Source organism: Rhinatrema bivittatum, chromosome 5, assembly GCF_901001135.1.
Source record: "Rhinatrema bivittatum chromosome 5, aRhiBiv1.1, whole genome shotgun sequence".
In the NCBI taxonomy this organism is placed as follows: domain Eukaryota; kingdom Metazoa; phylum Chordata; class Amphibia; order Gymnophiona; family Rhinatrematidae; genus Rhinatrema; species Rhinatrema bivittatum.
Genome location: NC_042619.1, coordinates 250,337,566 through 250,351,807, shown reverse-complemented (window position 1 = coordinate 250,351,807; position 14,242 = coordinate 250,337,566). Strand labels below are relative to the sequence as shown.

Below are 14,242 nucleotides of genomic sequence, written 5' to 3'. Positions count from 1 at the left end.
AATTTTGGTCTTCATCAGCCTTCATCTGTGGAGCTCACTTTTTACCCGTGAGCCTGTAGGATTTTCAGAGAGAAACGCCCCGTGGCATTCCCGTCTGAAAATTCAGGGGCTGGTGAGGAATGTGGGTACCCATGTACTTTTCAGATGCAAAGTGCACAGGGATTTTAAAATGAAATCCATGTGCATATTTTAGTCTTCTCTGTTCCGGCCCCACTCTTTTTGCTCTGGCAAAAAGCAAACATCCTCTCATACATGCCTTTACCCATGTAACAATGTTTGAGAATTGCTCCCACAAACCAGTTGCCTCCCTAGACTGTGAGTTAATAATGTATAGTAATATGGTGTAGTGTTTTCCATCCCTCTCCTGGAGGCAGGCCTAAGCTGTCGGCTTTTCGGGATATCCATAATGAATATGCATAAGACAGATTTGCATAGATTGGAGACCTTGTGTATGCAAATCTATCTCATGGATCTTCATTGTGACATTATTGAAAACCTGCCTCCAGGAGAAATACTGACATGGTAGATGTCCACAGATAAGAACCTCTCAGTCCACCCAGTTGTCCCACCTACTACATCACTGCATACTTTATTTGCCCTTTGGTCATCTCCCCCTACTGCTCTTACCACTATCCTCTGTATCTGTCCATACATGCTGAATCCTGTCACGGTACTAGTTCCTACCGCCTCCACTGGTGGCGCTGTTCCAGGCAACTATCAACCTCTCAGTAAATAATGATTTCCTCTGAGCCTCACATCCCCCCCCAAATTCACACCGGGACCCCTTATCCTTCTTTTCTAAGGGAAAAGCTACCTTCTACTTTATCCAAGCCTGATGAATGTCTGAATGTTTTTAGCATATCCCCCTTTCAGCCATGGACTACTTTCTGAGATCCTTACGCGTCTCTCTGTAGGGCCTGTGCCATTTGGTACCTCCATCTTTTCAATGCCTCTGGAACTCAGCACAGTAATCTGTACCGGGACAATATTACCTTTCTTATGCACAAGTTGTTCGTTTTTCCCACTACATTATTCCTCTGGCTAGCAATCGTCAGGTCAGCAGAGAAGGTTACTGTTAGTGGCTGCCAGTTCTGCTCCTTGTATTTGATAAGTGATTCACGGATTTTTGTACCCTCAATGTATGTTTATTTGTTTTTTGTTTTGGGGGGTTTTTTTGCAGTGAGGCGCACCTTCTAAACCTTTGATTATTCTTCCAGTTGTTTCAAGCCACCTGTCATTTTGCCAGTCCTTCCAGGCAAATGTTTCCCTCAAGTACACTTTAGCATTTTCATGTGTCGTGGCTTCACCATACTTGAGAAATGCACCCGAATTCAGCTGAGAATATACGGGCTTTAGAGCAGCTCGGCCATAATGCGCATTATCTTCTCCTCTCCGTATTTACATATGTTTACAAATACTACAGAAAGGCACAGTGTTTAGTAGAAGTTTTACATCTACGTCTGTGTTTCTGTATTACAGATACGATTCTGCAAATGGCGATGTTAGTGACCGTCCTCCTTAGCTCATGCTTCATTGACCCCACAAAGCTCTTCAAAGCCAAGTATCACCTACAACTTATTTGTTGATTTCTAGTTCTACATATCCAAATGGATGAACACGACATCCACACAATTTTGTTCAAGAAAGCTAGTCACCAATGTATTTTTAGTCCAGTTAAAGGGTGTTGACCTTTTTTCTCTGCCATAAAATGAAAGGCTCATTTCTTTCTGGTTTATTAAACTATTCTGAAATTGATTAGCTGGTTGAATCCTGTGGTCAGACTGACAGATGCCCAGAATATGTAACTATTGCCCTCCCAGGAGTCACTAGTTGATGTGATGACATCATCCTCAGTGTATAGTAGAAACTATTCTTAGTACCAGGGGGAGTAATTCATCCACTTCCTTCCCTGTGTGAGCATGAATATATTCTATGTACACATACAGGAATATCACGGTAAACATGGTACCTGCCTGCATGGGAACAGCACAAAGAAGAGTTTTGATTTAACCTATATATATATATTTTTTTTTAATATAAACATAATTGTATATAATATATATATATATATTTATAATTTTTTTCTTAATCTGACTCCAGGAAGGCTTTCAGATTTTTTTTGTGAAGACTTCTAGCGAATTCTGCAGGGTATAAATTATAAATGATCTAGAGTTATATCTCTTACCTATAGTATTTTTTTATTTCAAATTTTTTTTATAATCAGCAATTTTATTTGTCAACAAAATTACTAGTTTTCCATAGTGCAATAACTCAAACATTTAATATGGATGGTTTTAATCAGACATTGAACCTAAAGTGCCAGTCTCCTAGGCTCTGAAATAAGGTTGATCTATGTACTATGCACCTAGCTTTACAGAAGACCTGTATGCTGGGGACTCTAATTCAAATCATTTTATACTATTTGTGCCATACATTATGAATGTGATGTTTGATCCTTTCTGATTTTAATTGACTGTGTCCCCTGATATTACCCATTTAGTTTCTTCTCTTTAATGTATCTGCATTGTTTAGCTGTCACAAATATCATGTTAGGAAACAGCAGGAATATTTTTCTATCTACAGATTGAAAGAACCTTTCTTCCACAGTTTCTCTCAATGCTTCAAGAATATTTTGCTTTAGGATACATGCAGTATAAAAACATTTTTTTCTGAATTTTATAATTCAAATGCAAAATTATTTTATTTTGATCAGAAGTCATTTTCTTCTGTTTTGCAGAGCTTTTCCCCTCCAGAGACAGATGGCTCCATGGATCTGCTGGCCGAACCTCCAGCTAACAGTTAGCTATGGAGTGTCCAATCGTGCCTGCTATAATGATCTCGTGCACTATTTTAGAGAATAATTTCTCAGGATTGAAGCACATTCAAATTCTGGGAGGCTACGGTGTGTGGCCTTCACCTTTCCACATAATTTTGTCCATAGAACCTGCTCATCTGCAGTAGTGAAACAGACTTGATCAATGAAGGTTTAATCATCTCACAGTTATGAGCTAGCCATTTAATTGTCTTTTTTCTCTTTCTATATCTATTTATCTATAAGTGCCTTTATGTGTATATTCTCCGAACTTTAGAAAGCATAGAGAAGGGATGCTGTCTGTGTAGCAGAATGTGTACCCATGCTGGCTCCAGAAATAGGAATGTAGAATCAGATAAAGGCCGTAGGGCCCATCTTGTTTACCCAATTTACTTCCTGACTATTGCTTTTTTTCATCCACCCACTGTGAGCAAAACCATGCTGGAAAATAATCTAACAGCTCTCTATTTGTAGATTTTGTTGTTTTTCTTTCTTTCTTTTTTTTTTTTTTAATAAGTTATCCTTTTGATTTACGTGATGGATAGTGAATGATGCACCAGCTCTGGGCACCAGGAATACACAGTTTTAGGTGCCTTGCCCTGAAACGTCTGGACCATAATGTGCTGATGTTCTAAAGGGGGTCTTAAAAAAAAAAAAATCTGAACTTCTAAACAAATTCAAAAAGTTAACTTTCAGAACCTGCAAAGATAAGTTCTTAAATGAACCTTTTTTTTTGCCCTGTGAAGGAGAAACACATTATCCTAGAAACAGACCAGCAGTTACAACTCAAATGATTGTTAGCAAACACAATATATTTACTGTATTAGCATTTGCTCACAGTGCAAATGGTACAACGATACGGCAGTTCAGGAATTCTGAAATTTAAAATGCTGTATGCATTAACTATCATATTTGCGTTACAATGTGACAAATGAGCAAATGAAAAGTCGGTGAGAAACCTCACCACCTCACAATATCAAGCATCAATTTTACCTTAGTATAAGGTACTATAAATCCAAGAGATAAAGCATCCACAAAATATATTACATCTGCTTTTTTTTTAAAGTACTCAACTTTATACAAAAGTCTTTCAAAAATAGCTTCCCACAGGTTTGTTTTTCTCTTTAAACCTGATATGTTTTTCTTGCATTTCACACAAATTAGGCGGTTTTTGTCTTATTTTTACATGCAAAAAAAAAACTGGATAACTAAACCTTTTGGCAACACATCTTTCCTTCTTCTAAGGTTAGTTTTATAATGTCTGAGCACAGTTTTATTAAAACAAAGGAAATGCTGAAGTGTCATGCAGTGACATGCAAACATCAGGAGTGAGAGAAATTGGGAGGGGGGGGGGGGGGGGAAATGGGCACAGGATTTCTCCAGCTTTAAGTGATCCAAATAAAATTGTATTCAAACTGAATCCAGTAACTATTTGCTTCTGCAGAGAATGGCTGGACAGAAAGAAAGAGAGAGCATCTTCTGCAGGAAAGGAGAATGCCCATCACCCATGCTAAACATATCAAAAGAAAATTCTATGGAATTGCTACCCGCTTCCGTATTCAATAGCAGAATTCATTTCGTATATTTTTCCCAGCCCCAATACCTCAATTTGGAAAAGAAAGGGAAAACTCCTAGCAGGACTGGCCTAAGTCTAACAGGCTTCCTCCCAGGCTTCTATTCATCTCCGTGACAGAAGAAATCTCACACTACATCCTCGGCATACGTATGCCAAGCCCTGGAGCCCAGCAGCACTGGTAGTTTACAGCTAAGAGAAGATCCTACATTCAAAAGTGGCTTGCACATTGTAACCCACTGGCCACGTATGTGCATGTGCGAAGGAGCTGCAAATCTACTCCCTCCGCCATACAAAAAAAACCCCAAAACAGACAGCTCTTCCCTGTGAATCTATCCAGCTATGGAAACTGCATTAATAACAATATTCTTCTCACATTCATTAAAACAGTAAAGCACATAAACTAGAAATACTGCATATGTGTGTGTGTGTATTTACACACGTTATATATACGTATATGCATGTGTGTGTATATCTACATATACACACATATACACACATACACACATGCATATACGCACATTTGCGTATGAATTTTCACAAGTACCAAAAGCAAGTGATAAGATGATTCTGTGATTCTGTCCCTGAATATAAATGGTGCACAAAACATATAATCTGTTGTATTTAATTGTAGAAGGGAAGGCTGCTGCTAGGTTTTATTAAAAAGTGAAATAAAATAAAGGACTCGGGGTTATGTCTCTTAGATGTCTTGTTGGAAAGGTTGCATACTGACAGAAAGCCTGATAGCGTGTCGGGCATTGACTTTTCCAGAGTTGGAATGGGGGAAGCCTGGAGAAAATCCATGTGGAAGAGAGAGGAAAAAGGGAAGAGTGATGGCTCATCCAGGATCACAAACTATAAAGAAACCCTGAAATGTAAAGGCGAGGGAAGGGGAGAAAAGGAGACCCAGAGGAAGAATTGGGAACAATTAAGCAGCAACTTCTTAAGCATTTCTGTAAGAAATATTAGAGCACTTTGAAGGCCACCTTATCACATGGCAGCAAGGTCCCACTGTGAGGAAGAGATTTCTCTCCCAGAAACCTGATTCCAGAACCAGGGGCTTTCTGACAGATTGGGGTAAGAAAACTCAAGTTCAGTTCTGCGTGGACCTGTCACCAAAACCATCCCAGAACAATCCACTGGTTAGAGCTTTTCCAGCACAAGGGAGGGATTGGATCCAGTCTGGGCCACTGTGTACCTGGCAAAGGTCTCTGAATCCCACTTGCCTGCACCATCGCTCACCTTTTCAGCTCCTGTCCTGACGAAGTTGGCTGGAAAAGTGAACCCGGCTTATTCAGATCAAGGCGATCTGAGCCAAGCAGGACAGGCAGTTCTTATAGGGGGGGGGGGGTCGAGGCACAAATCCCTCGCTTCAAACTCCCTTTTTTTTTTTAGCAAAGGCAGCCCAGAGGCAAGGGGCTTTATGCACAGGTAGTGACTGCGGGGGCTAAGGGCACTGGCGGCGAGCTCGAGCTCTTCTCTGCCTTCTTGTCCTTCTGTTTCAGGTGGATCTTGGCGTGCCGCTTGCGCTCGTCGCTGCGCGCAAACTTGCGCCCGCAAAACTCGCAGGCGAAGGGCTTCTCGCCCGTGTGCGTGCGGATGTGCGTGGTGAGGTGGTCGCTGCGGCTGAAGCTCCGCATGCAGATGCGGCACTGGAAGGGCTTGTGTCCCGTGTGGATGCGCAGGTGCCGGGTCAGCTCGTCGGAGCGGGAGAAGCGCCGGTCGCAGCCCTCGGCCGGGCAGGCGTGGGGCCGCTCGTGCAGCGGGGTCTTGCTGGGCCGGTTCGGGTACTTCCTGGGGCGGATGGGCTTCAGGGTCAGCGGCGGCGGCGGCTGCTGGAGGCTGCCGAAGCCCGGGTGGATCTGCTTGTCCTTGAAGGCTTTGATGGTTTCCAGCGGGGTGATGGGCGGGGGCTGGACGCGGATGGAGTCCATGCCCTGGAAAGGCTTGTGCTCCGCGATGGCGCCCATGTCGCCCGGGTGGTGGTAGAGGTTGTAGTCCGGGATCATGGGGAAGATGTTGGCGTCCAGGGCGGGCGGCTTGGCCGCCTGGTAGTCCTGAGGCGAGTAGGCGCCCTGGGGGTTGTGGAAGGCCACCTGCTCCTGGTAGAGGTCGTTGCAGCCGGAGTACGGGGGCAGCCCCGGGTACATCTGCTCCACCTCGCCCTGGCTCTGCACCAGGCTGGGGCTGGAGGTCTGCGGGGTGGGGATGGAGCCGGAGGCGGGGGGCACGCCCAGGATGCCGGCGCTCATCAGGCTGATGATATTGTCCTGGCACCAGTTCGACGGGGAGTCGAAAGCGAATTTCCCCAGATAAGTCACAGTCTTATTGCCAGGCGTGGGCTGGAAAGTGCCGGAGTAGGACAACTCTTGGTTTGTTTTCTCAGATGCTAATCCAATATCCATGACATTATCTGCAAGGAGAAAGGACTGTGGATGAGTAACACTGGATAAACAGCAGATCTTTATGTGCTTTTCTTTTAGTTTTCATGATTTTATTATTATTATTATTATTATTATTATTGAGCTTCGTCCGGTGCACTCCAGATGTGTACAGTATATTCAAAACAAAGAACAGTTCTTTGGATAGTGTTGAATCTTTGTGCACGGATTCGGTTGGTTACGAGAAAACCCCGTAAAACCCAAATGCAATAAACATCCGCGCGATGCCTCCACAACGCTGTTTCTCGCGTTTTATGAAATGGCCACGGCTTTAATTACCTTGAAACGTTAAACAGTTTGGGGAGGGCTCCCCCGAGGAGTAACATCGGTGGTTTTCACGGACCCGCAGCGGAGCCGGAAGGCAGGCGGCAGTGCTTCCGAGCCGCGGGTGACCCACGCGCGCGGGGGGGGGGGGGGGGCAGGGCACAGCTGGCATCGGCACGCGCGCTAAAGGTGCCGCGGGCTTCCCTAAGCCGCCCCCCCTCCCGGGCAGCCCCAGGCGTGGAGCTCACTGCGCGGCAGGTGCACGCAGGGCGCCCGGGGAAGGGGAGGCCCACGCTCCCGCTCCTCACCAAACCCGACCCCGGCTCCCCCCCACCCCCACCTTTCCGGGCTCCTTCCAGCTTGCGCCGACTTAACCGCGGGTCCCAGGCCGAGAGGCGGCCGCTGGCTGCTGCCCTACCCCCCGCGCGCGCCCAAGCTTAAGCCCTCGGCGGGGATGGGAGCTCTCGCCACGGGCAAGGCGGTCCCCCCCCCTCCCCCATCGCACACCGTTACACCCCCCCCCCCCCCCCCCCGTCTTCTTACCTGCAGCCATCTGGGTATAGTGAGGCACTGACTCCGAGGTAGAGAAAATATTCATAGAATTAGGGATGTCCTCCTCCTGGTAAATATTCTCAGGTAACTGATTTAGGAGACTGCTCATGGTCACAGGAAGCTTCTCCACTAGTTTTCCTGTCATAGCACTTGACAGTTAATGGATGTCACGAGCGGAAAAAAATGAAGCACCACCACCACCAGCAAATAAGCCAGAAACCCTTGCGCCAAGCAGCGGAGAGAGAAAGTTTCAAACCCCAAAGCCAGTCCAAACAATCCTTCAGGGTGCGTTGGAGGTTGTGGTTGTTTGGGGGGAGGGCTGGAGACGAGGCGGGTTTTGGGATGGAGCCGGGAGGCTATGTCCCCCCCACCCCCCCGTGTGTTCTGTACTGATCTCCCTCCTTGCAGGCTCACGGCCGCCCAATGTAAAACGAGGGAACTCCACCAGTCTATTTATCTGAGCTACGGGAAAGCTCCGTGACGTAGCTGCCCAAATATGGACACACAAAGCCGAGCTGAAAGCGAAACGTCACAATGGAAGCTTCTCACAATGGAACATTAGAAAGCAGGAAGCGGCGCGAGCCTATCGGCGGCGGCACCTGGGACCCGCTGCAAGCCCGGACCGGCGCGGGCGCACGCCGGGCAGCCAGGGCCCGGGCCGGCCAGCAGCGCGGCGGCATCGGTGCCCGGCGGGCAGAATGTCCCCCCCCCGACACCCTGTGCCAGTGACACTCTTACACCGCAAAGCCAAGCCAACGGCCGCCTGCGACGACGGCATCTCTCCCTCCTCTAACTTCGGGCTCTTTGATGACCTGACAGCTGGTGCCAAGCTATTGCCAGCATCAGCTGCACCTTCGGGGGGGTGGCTGGGAAAGCCTCGGTTTTAATTGATTCGCTTTGAGGATGAACTGAAGGGCTCAAGAATCCGCACTTAAAGCACCGTTTACTGTGTAAGGTCCACATTTAAGAAAAAGGGGAGAAACAGAAACATTTTCCTCCCAAGTCCATAATTACGCATATTTTATATAGTGTATAGGAACGCAGGTTTGCGCTACCGCTGTCAGCAGACTAATCAGAAATTGATTTGAAATTTAAAACGCTTTTTTTTTTTTTTAAAGTGAAAGGGAGAATAGGTCATGTAGGAAACTCCTTTTGCAGATAGTTCGGAACAAGACCAAAACGCTGAAAAGTCAGAGACATCTGAAGAAAAAACCCATGTGGTCTGCAACGCTGATATTTTGAATAATTCTTCCTTTGGTAAACACAGTTTGCAAACAGCCCAGTTTTGGGGGTTTTTTCCTACAGGACCAAAACGGCTCCCAGAACTCTGCACTACAGAGAAAGCCTGCAAGGGGCAGAAGCAGTGGTGATTCCGGGAGCCGGGACCTGGGATGTGTGTGTGATGAGAAGGAAAGGATGCAAGGATATGCTGTCCGCCCAATACTACAGGAAGAGGGCTTGACGATTCAAATAGGTGCTCCCTATAGAGAACCAGCAATATAACCTAGGGGACTGTATTTCACATTATTTCCAATTGCTCCTCCACACTAAAAACGAATCCACTACTGCCAACGGAACACGCTACTAAGCTGGGAGGCAGGAGGAGCTGTAATCTCCAGGGGCAATGGCGCAATGCTCTGAAACTTGTGATTTTAAACACTGTCCTGCTCTGTGTTTCAGCTTACCCAGCTGTAAATTACTATTGCTCCTGCTCCCTTTCAAACATCTGTACTGGTGGGCAGATTTTCCAGCCAAATGTATCTCCTTGCGTGTATCTGAAATATTGAATTATAACGCTTATTGTGATGTAATACAAATTATCCCTTAGAGCTTCCACATTAAAATAAAAGATAATTTTCCTCAGAACAAAACCAGATCTATCACCCTAAGGAAAAATGAACTCCTTTACTGCCCCACAGTAAAAAAAAAAATTCTCCTGGGGGAATTCTGCACACAAAACATTTTAAATTCTGAAAAATTCAGCATACTTTATATTGGTCAAAAAAATCATAATATACTCACAGTATCTGAGTAATTAATTTAAAATGTAATATTGAAAAGTTATTATCCAAAGATGCAGAGTTTTAAATATTTTCAGCAGAAATCCTCTAGAAGTGTGCTGTAAGAGTGTCTCTTCCATCCTCTCTCCCTAGTCCCCTGGCCAGACCTTTTCACTTTGGGCCAGATTTTAAAAGCCCTGCGCGCGTAAATCCGGCTGGATTTACGCGCGCAGGGCACTTGCGCGCCGGCGGCCTATTTTGCATAGGCCGCCGGCTCGCGCACAGCCCCGGGACGCGTGTAAGTCCCGGGGCTTTGTAAAAGGGGCGGGGCGGGGAGGGGGTGTGTCCGGGATCAGGGGCGGTTTGGGGCGGTTCAGTGCGGGACCGGGGGGCATGGTGCCGGCCCAGGGGCGTGGTCGAGGCCGCCGGACCAGCCCCCAGGTCGGGTGATGGTGCGCCAGCAGCCCACTGGTGCGCGCAGATTTACGCCTGCTTTCGGCAGGCGTAAATCTGCCAACAAAGGTAGGGGGGGGGGTTTAGATAGGGCCGGGGGGGGGGGGGGTGGGTGAGGTAGGGGAAGGGAGGGGAAGGTGCGGGGGGTGGAATAAAGTTCCCTCCGAGGCCGCTCCGATTGGAGCGGCCTTGGAAGGAACAGGCAGCGCGCCGAGCTCGGCACGCGCAAGTTGCACAAATGTGCACCCCCTTGCGCACACCGACCCTGGATTTTATATGCGAGCGCGAACAAAAGTACGCGCTCGCGTAAATTTATAAAATCTACCCATTTGAGTCTCAGTCCCTAACTCCTCTTCCCTTCCCTCTCTCTCCCCTTCCCCTCTAGGTTCAATCCCTTCCCCTCTATCTTCATTCCCAGCCCTCCACTCCCAGAGTTTCACCCCTCTCTCATACTGCCTCTCACCCACAAATTCCCTCTTTCTTGCATGCACACACCCTCACACAGGCTACCTTTCTCTATTTCACACACTCCTGCACACAGGCTCTCTTTCTCTCACAAACACACATACACACAAAATCCCTCTCTCACATACACCAGCTCCCAATTTCTCACTTATGTACGCACTCCTTCACAATCTCTCCTCACATTCATAGTCTCCCTCTCTCACATATACACACATACACCTCTGCAAACAGACTTTCTCTCATTACTTTTCTCACCAGGCCTCACATCTTTACCACAAGCGGGATGGGCTCCACTCACAGCACGCTGAGCCTGTCACTTCTTCGCTGTGGGTGGGATGGGCTCTGCTTGTGGCCCGCTGCGCCTCTCTCCAAATTCTGCTCAAAAACTGGAAATTCAGCAGAGAGCAGTTCTGCACAGATTCTGTGCTGTATAGTTGTGCAGAACTCCCCCAGGAGTAAAAAATGGTTCACAGCCAGCACAGAAAAAAACCATACATACCTGGCTGCTGAATGTCAAGTGTTGATGTCAGAAAGCTTGAATAAGGAAAAGCGCAATAAGGTGGTATGGCTCATCCACCGGAAAATGTGTAATCATTATAACATCACTCCAGCAGAAAAGGACTGGGAACACGACCCTAAGAGAACTGTAGAGAATGAAGTTGTGTTCACCTAGAACGTTCCCATTCCAATGGATAAAAAGCTGGATGCAAGAAAACCAATACTGTGGTCAAGGAGACAAACACAAGAACAGCACTGGTAAGAGAAGTGTCAGAAACTAGTCTGTGGCTCCTATGGAGAGGGAGAAGATCTTCAAGGTTCATAAGATGCAGCAACCAAGAAAATGTGTCAGAAAGATATAGAAATAATCCCAATTGTATTGGGTGCCAATGGCCTGATTGAAAAGAATTTCCAGGCTCATCCAAATAAATAAAATTACATGATGCCTATGTATATAATATCTTATGAACTACAGAAAGAAGCTCTCTTTAGCAGAATGCAAGTATTAAAGAGGGCATTAGCAGTGAATTTGAGAGACTGAGATTAAACTCCAGACACTCTGGCTTATGAGTGAAAGTTCATGCTTGCGAAGATGTGTGTGAAATCAACCCCATTTGGAGATATTACCCAGTAAAATCTTTCCCCTAACTATTCCACCATTGTCACACAGATAAAGCAACACTTTAACTATTCCATCACTGCCCCCACGTATCCCAACACTGTCCCCTAACCATCCTGCCACAACTCCACAAACAAACCTCTCCTTAACCAGGGCTGGTGGAAGGGTATTAGGCACCCTAGGCAAATCTTCACTCTTGCATCAAATAGGTTGATTTCATGCACATCTTCACAAGAATGAACCTCACTCATAGGCCAGGGTGTGCTGAGTATGATCTCAGTTTCTCACATTCTGTGCTACTGCCTTACACACCTACCTATCAGCTCTGGCACAGCATCCTCCTCTCCCCCTGCTCAGCATCCACTATCACGCTCCTCTCATTCTCTGTCAAGTCATGCACCCCCCCTCCTTCCCCCCCCCCGAACATCCTCTCTCATTCCCCCTATCCAGCATCTCTCCTCACCCCAGCATCGTCCTGTTTCTCGCCTTCACGCCCTGCTCAGCACAACAGCATCACCCCAATCTATCTGCCCCCTTATTGCAGTACCCAGCATTCTCTCTCTCTCCATCCCTACCTTCCCAGAACCACAACTCCCACATCTCCACCCAACTTACTCTCTGTCTCCGCCTCCTACATTTCCCCAGCATCCAGTCCCTTTTCTCTTGTGGTGCAGTGCCTCAAAAGTGGGTAGGCAGGTACCTGGAGATTTCTGAGGGTTTTGCTGTGCCCCTCTCCCTCTGAATCTTTGCACCCTAGGTGACTGTCTTGTTCACATAATAGAAGAACCAGCCTTGTTCTAACTATCCCTATCCATTTCATCAGTTCCCCACAGATCAGATATACAATACCTATCCCTATCCCACTACTCCCCCACATATAAACCTACTCTAATTGAAACCAGAGAGCTTTAGCTAAGACAGAAGTTATCCGAGGATTCTTTTTATTTTCTTAACTATACTTTATCTTGTTTTAATTTGTAGATTTTAACTATCGTATTATTATTTTTATTGAATCTTTACTGTATTTATTCCTGTTTCTAATTTTTTTTATTGAATTTTTTCATGTAAACCGTAAAGATAGAATTTTGTATTCTGTGACACGGTATATAAAAGTTGCATAAATAATAAATAAAATAACTATCCCACCAGTGCCCTATCACTAAATACATCCCTAACTGTCCCATCACTGCCCAACAGATAAATCAACCCAATTTCATCAATGCTCCACAGAAAAACCTATTCCTAAGTATCCCACCACTGCTCAACAGATAAACCTGCCCCTAACTATCCCACCACTTCCTCACCTTTTTGAATCAACCTCTAACCCATCACTGCCCCATAAAAAAACAGACCCCTAACTATCCCTCCACTGCTTTATAGATAAACCTATCCATAACAATCCCATCACTGCTCCACAGATAAACATACCACTGACTATCCCACTGCTGCCTTACAGAAAAAATACCCCTAACAATTCCACCACTGCCCCCAAAATAAACCTAATTATCCTATCCCTGCCTTACAGGTAAACCTACCCTGATCAGTCTGACCATTGCCCCACAGTTCTTTTCAAGTTTTGTTTAAGATTGTCTTAATTGAGACAACTCACAAACAGATTTAAAAAAATACAAATTTGTAATTATACCTCATTATCTCAAAGAACAATCTGACCACTGCCCTATAGTTAAACCTACCTCTAACTTCCTTACCACTGCTTCCCAGATAACCCTTGCCCCTATCCCACCACTTCCCTACAGATAAACAGAAATATGATACCTTTTTATTAGATTAACAATACATTTCTTGACATTTACCAGAAAATATAAGTGAATCATAAAAGGCAGAAAAACCAATCCCCAACTATTGCACATTTAAATCTGCCCCTACCTATCCCATCATTGTTCCACAGATAAACCTGCCCCTAACTATCCCACCACTACCTTGCAGATAAACCTGCCCCTAACTATTCCATAATTGCTCCACAGATAAACAACCCTATTATATTACTGATTTACAGATAAACTTGTCCTAAACTATCTCCCCACTGCCCCACAGATAAACCTACCCCAACTATTCTACTACTGCCCTGTCCCTAACTATCCCAGCACTGCTCCACAGATAAACCTGCCCCTAATTATCCCACCACTGCTCCACAGATAAACCTGCCCCTAACTATCCCATCATTGCCCCACAGATAAACCTGCCCCTAACTATCCCAGCACTGCCCAACAGATAAACCTGCCCCTAACTATCCCCACAAATAAACCCAGGCCTGGATTTAGGAATAGGCAACATAGGCAATTGCCCAGGGCCTCAAATTTTGAAGGTGCTTAATACCCAGGCCAAGGAGTGCAACTGTGCCAAAGAGGAGCTGTTCCAGTCCTCCACTGCAGTGCTACTATTGCATTCTGGGGTTCTGGAGAGAGATGGTGGTAGAGGGACTTCACCCCCTATCTGATTTCCCCGCTCCCCCAACTTTCCAATTGGGGGGGGGGGGCATATCCTAAATCCTGCCCTCTAACTATCCCAGCACTGCCGCACCGATAAACCCGCAGTAAATCCTTC

The 14,242-nt window shown here is 46.1% G+C and overlaps 1 protein-coding gene across 1 annotated transcript; it reads right to left on the bottom strand.

The window, feature by feature from the left end:
* Positions 1-2,262: 2,262 nt before the first annotated feature.
* On the bottom strand, positions 2,263-8,052 carry EGR3 (early growth response 3). The gene is made up of 2 exons (XM_029603778.1): positions 7,634-8,052; positions 2,263-6,798 (listed from the first exon to the last, which is right to left on the bottom strand). Exons 1-2 carry the CDS (start codon positions 7,785-7,787, stop codon positions 5,807-5,809), a joined length of 1,146 nt encoding a protein of 381 aa, XP_029459638.1. The 5' UTR covers positions 7,788-8,052; the 3' UTR covers positions 2,263-5,806.
* Between the last annotated feature and the right edge of the window lie 6,190 nt (positions 8,053-14,242).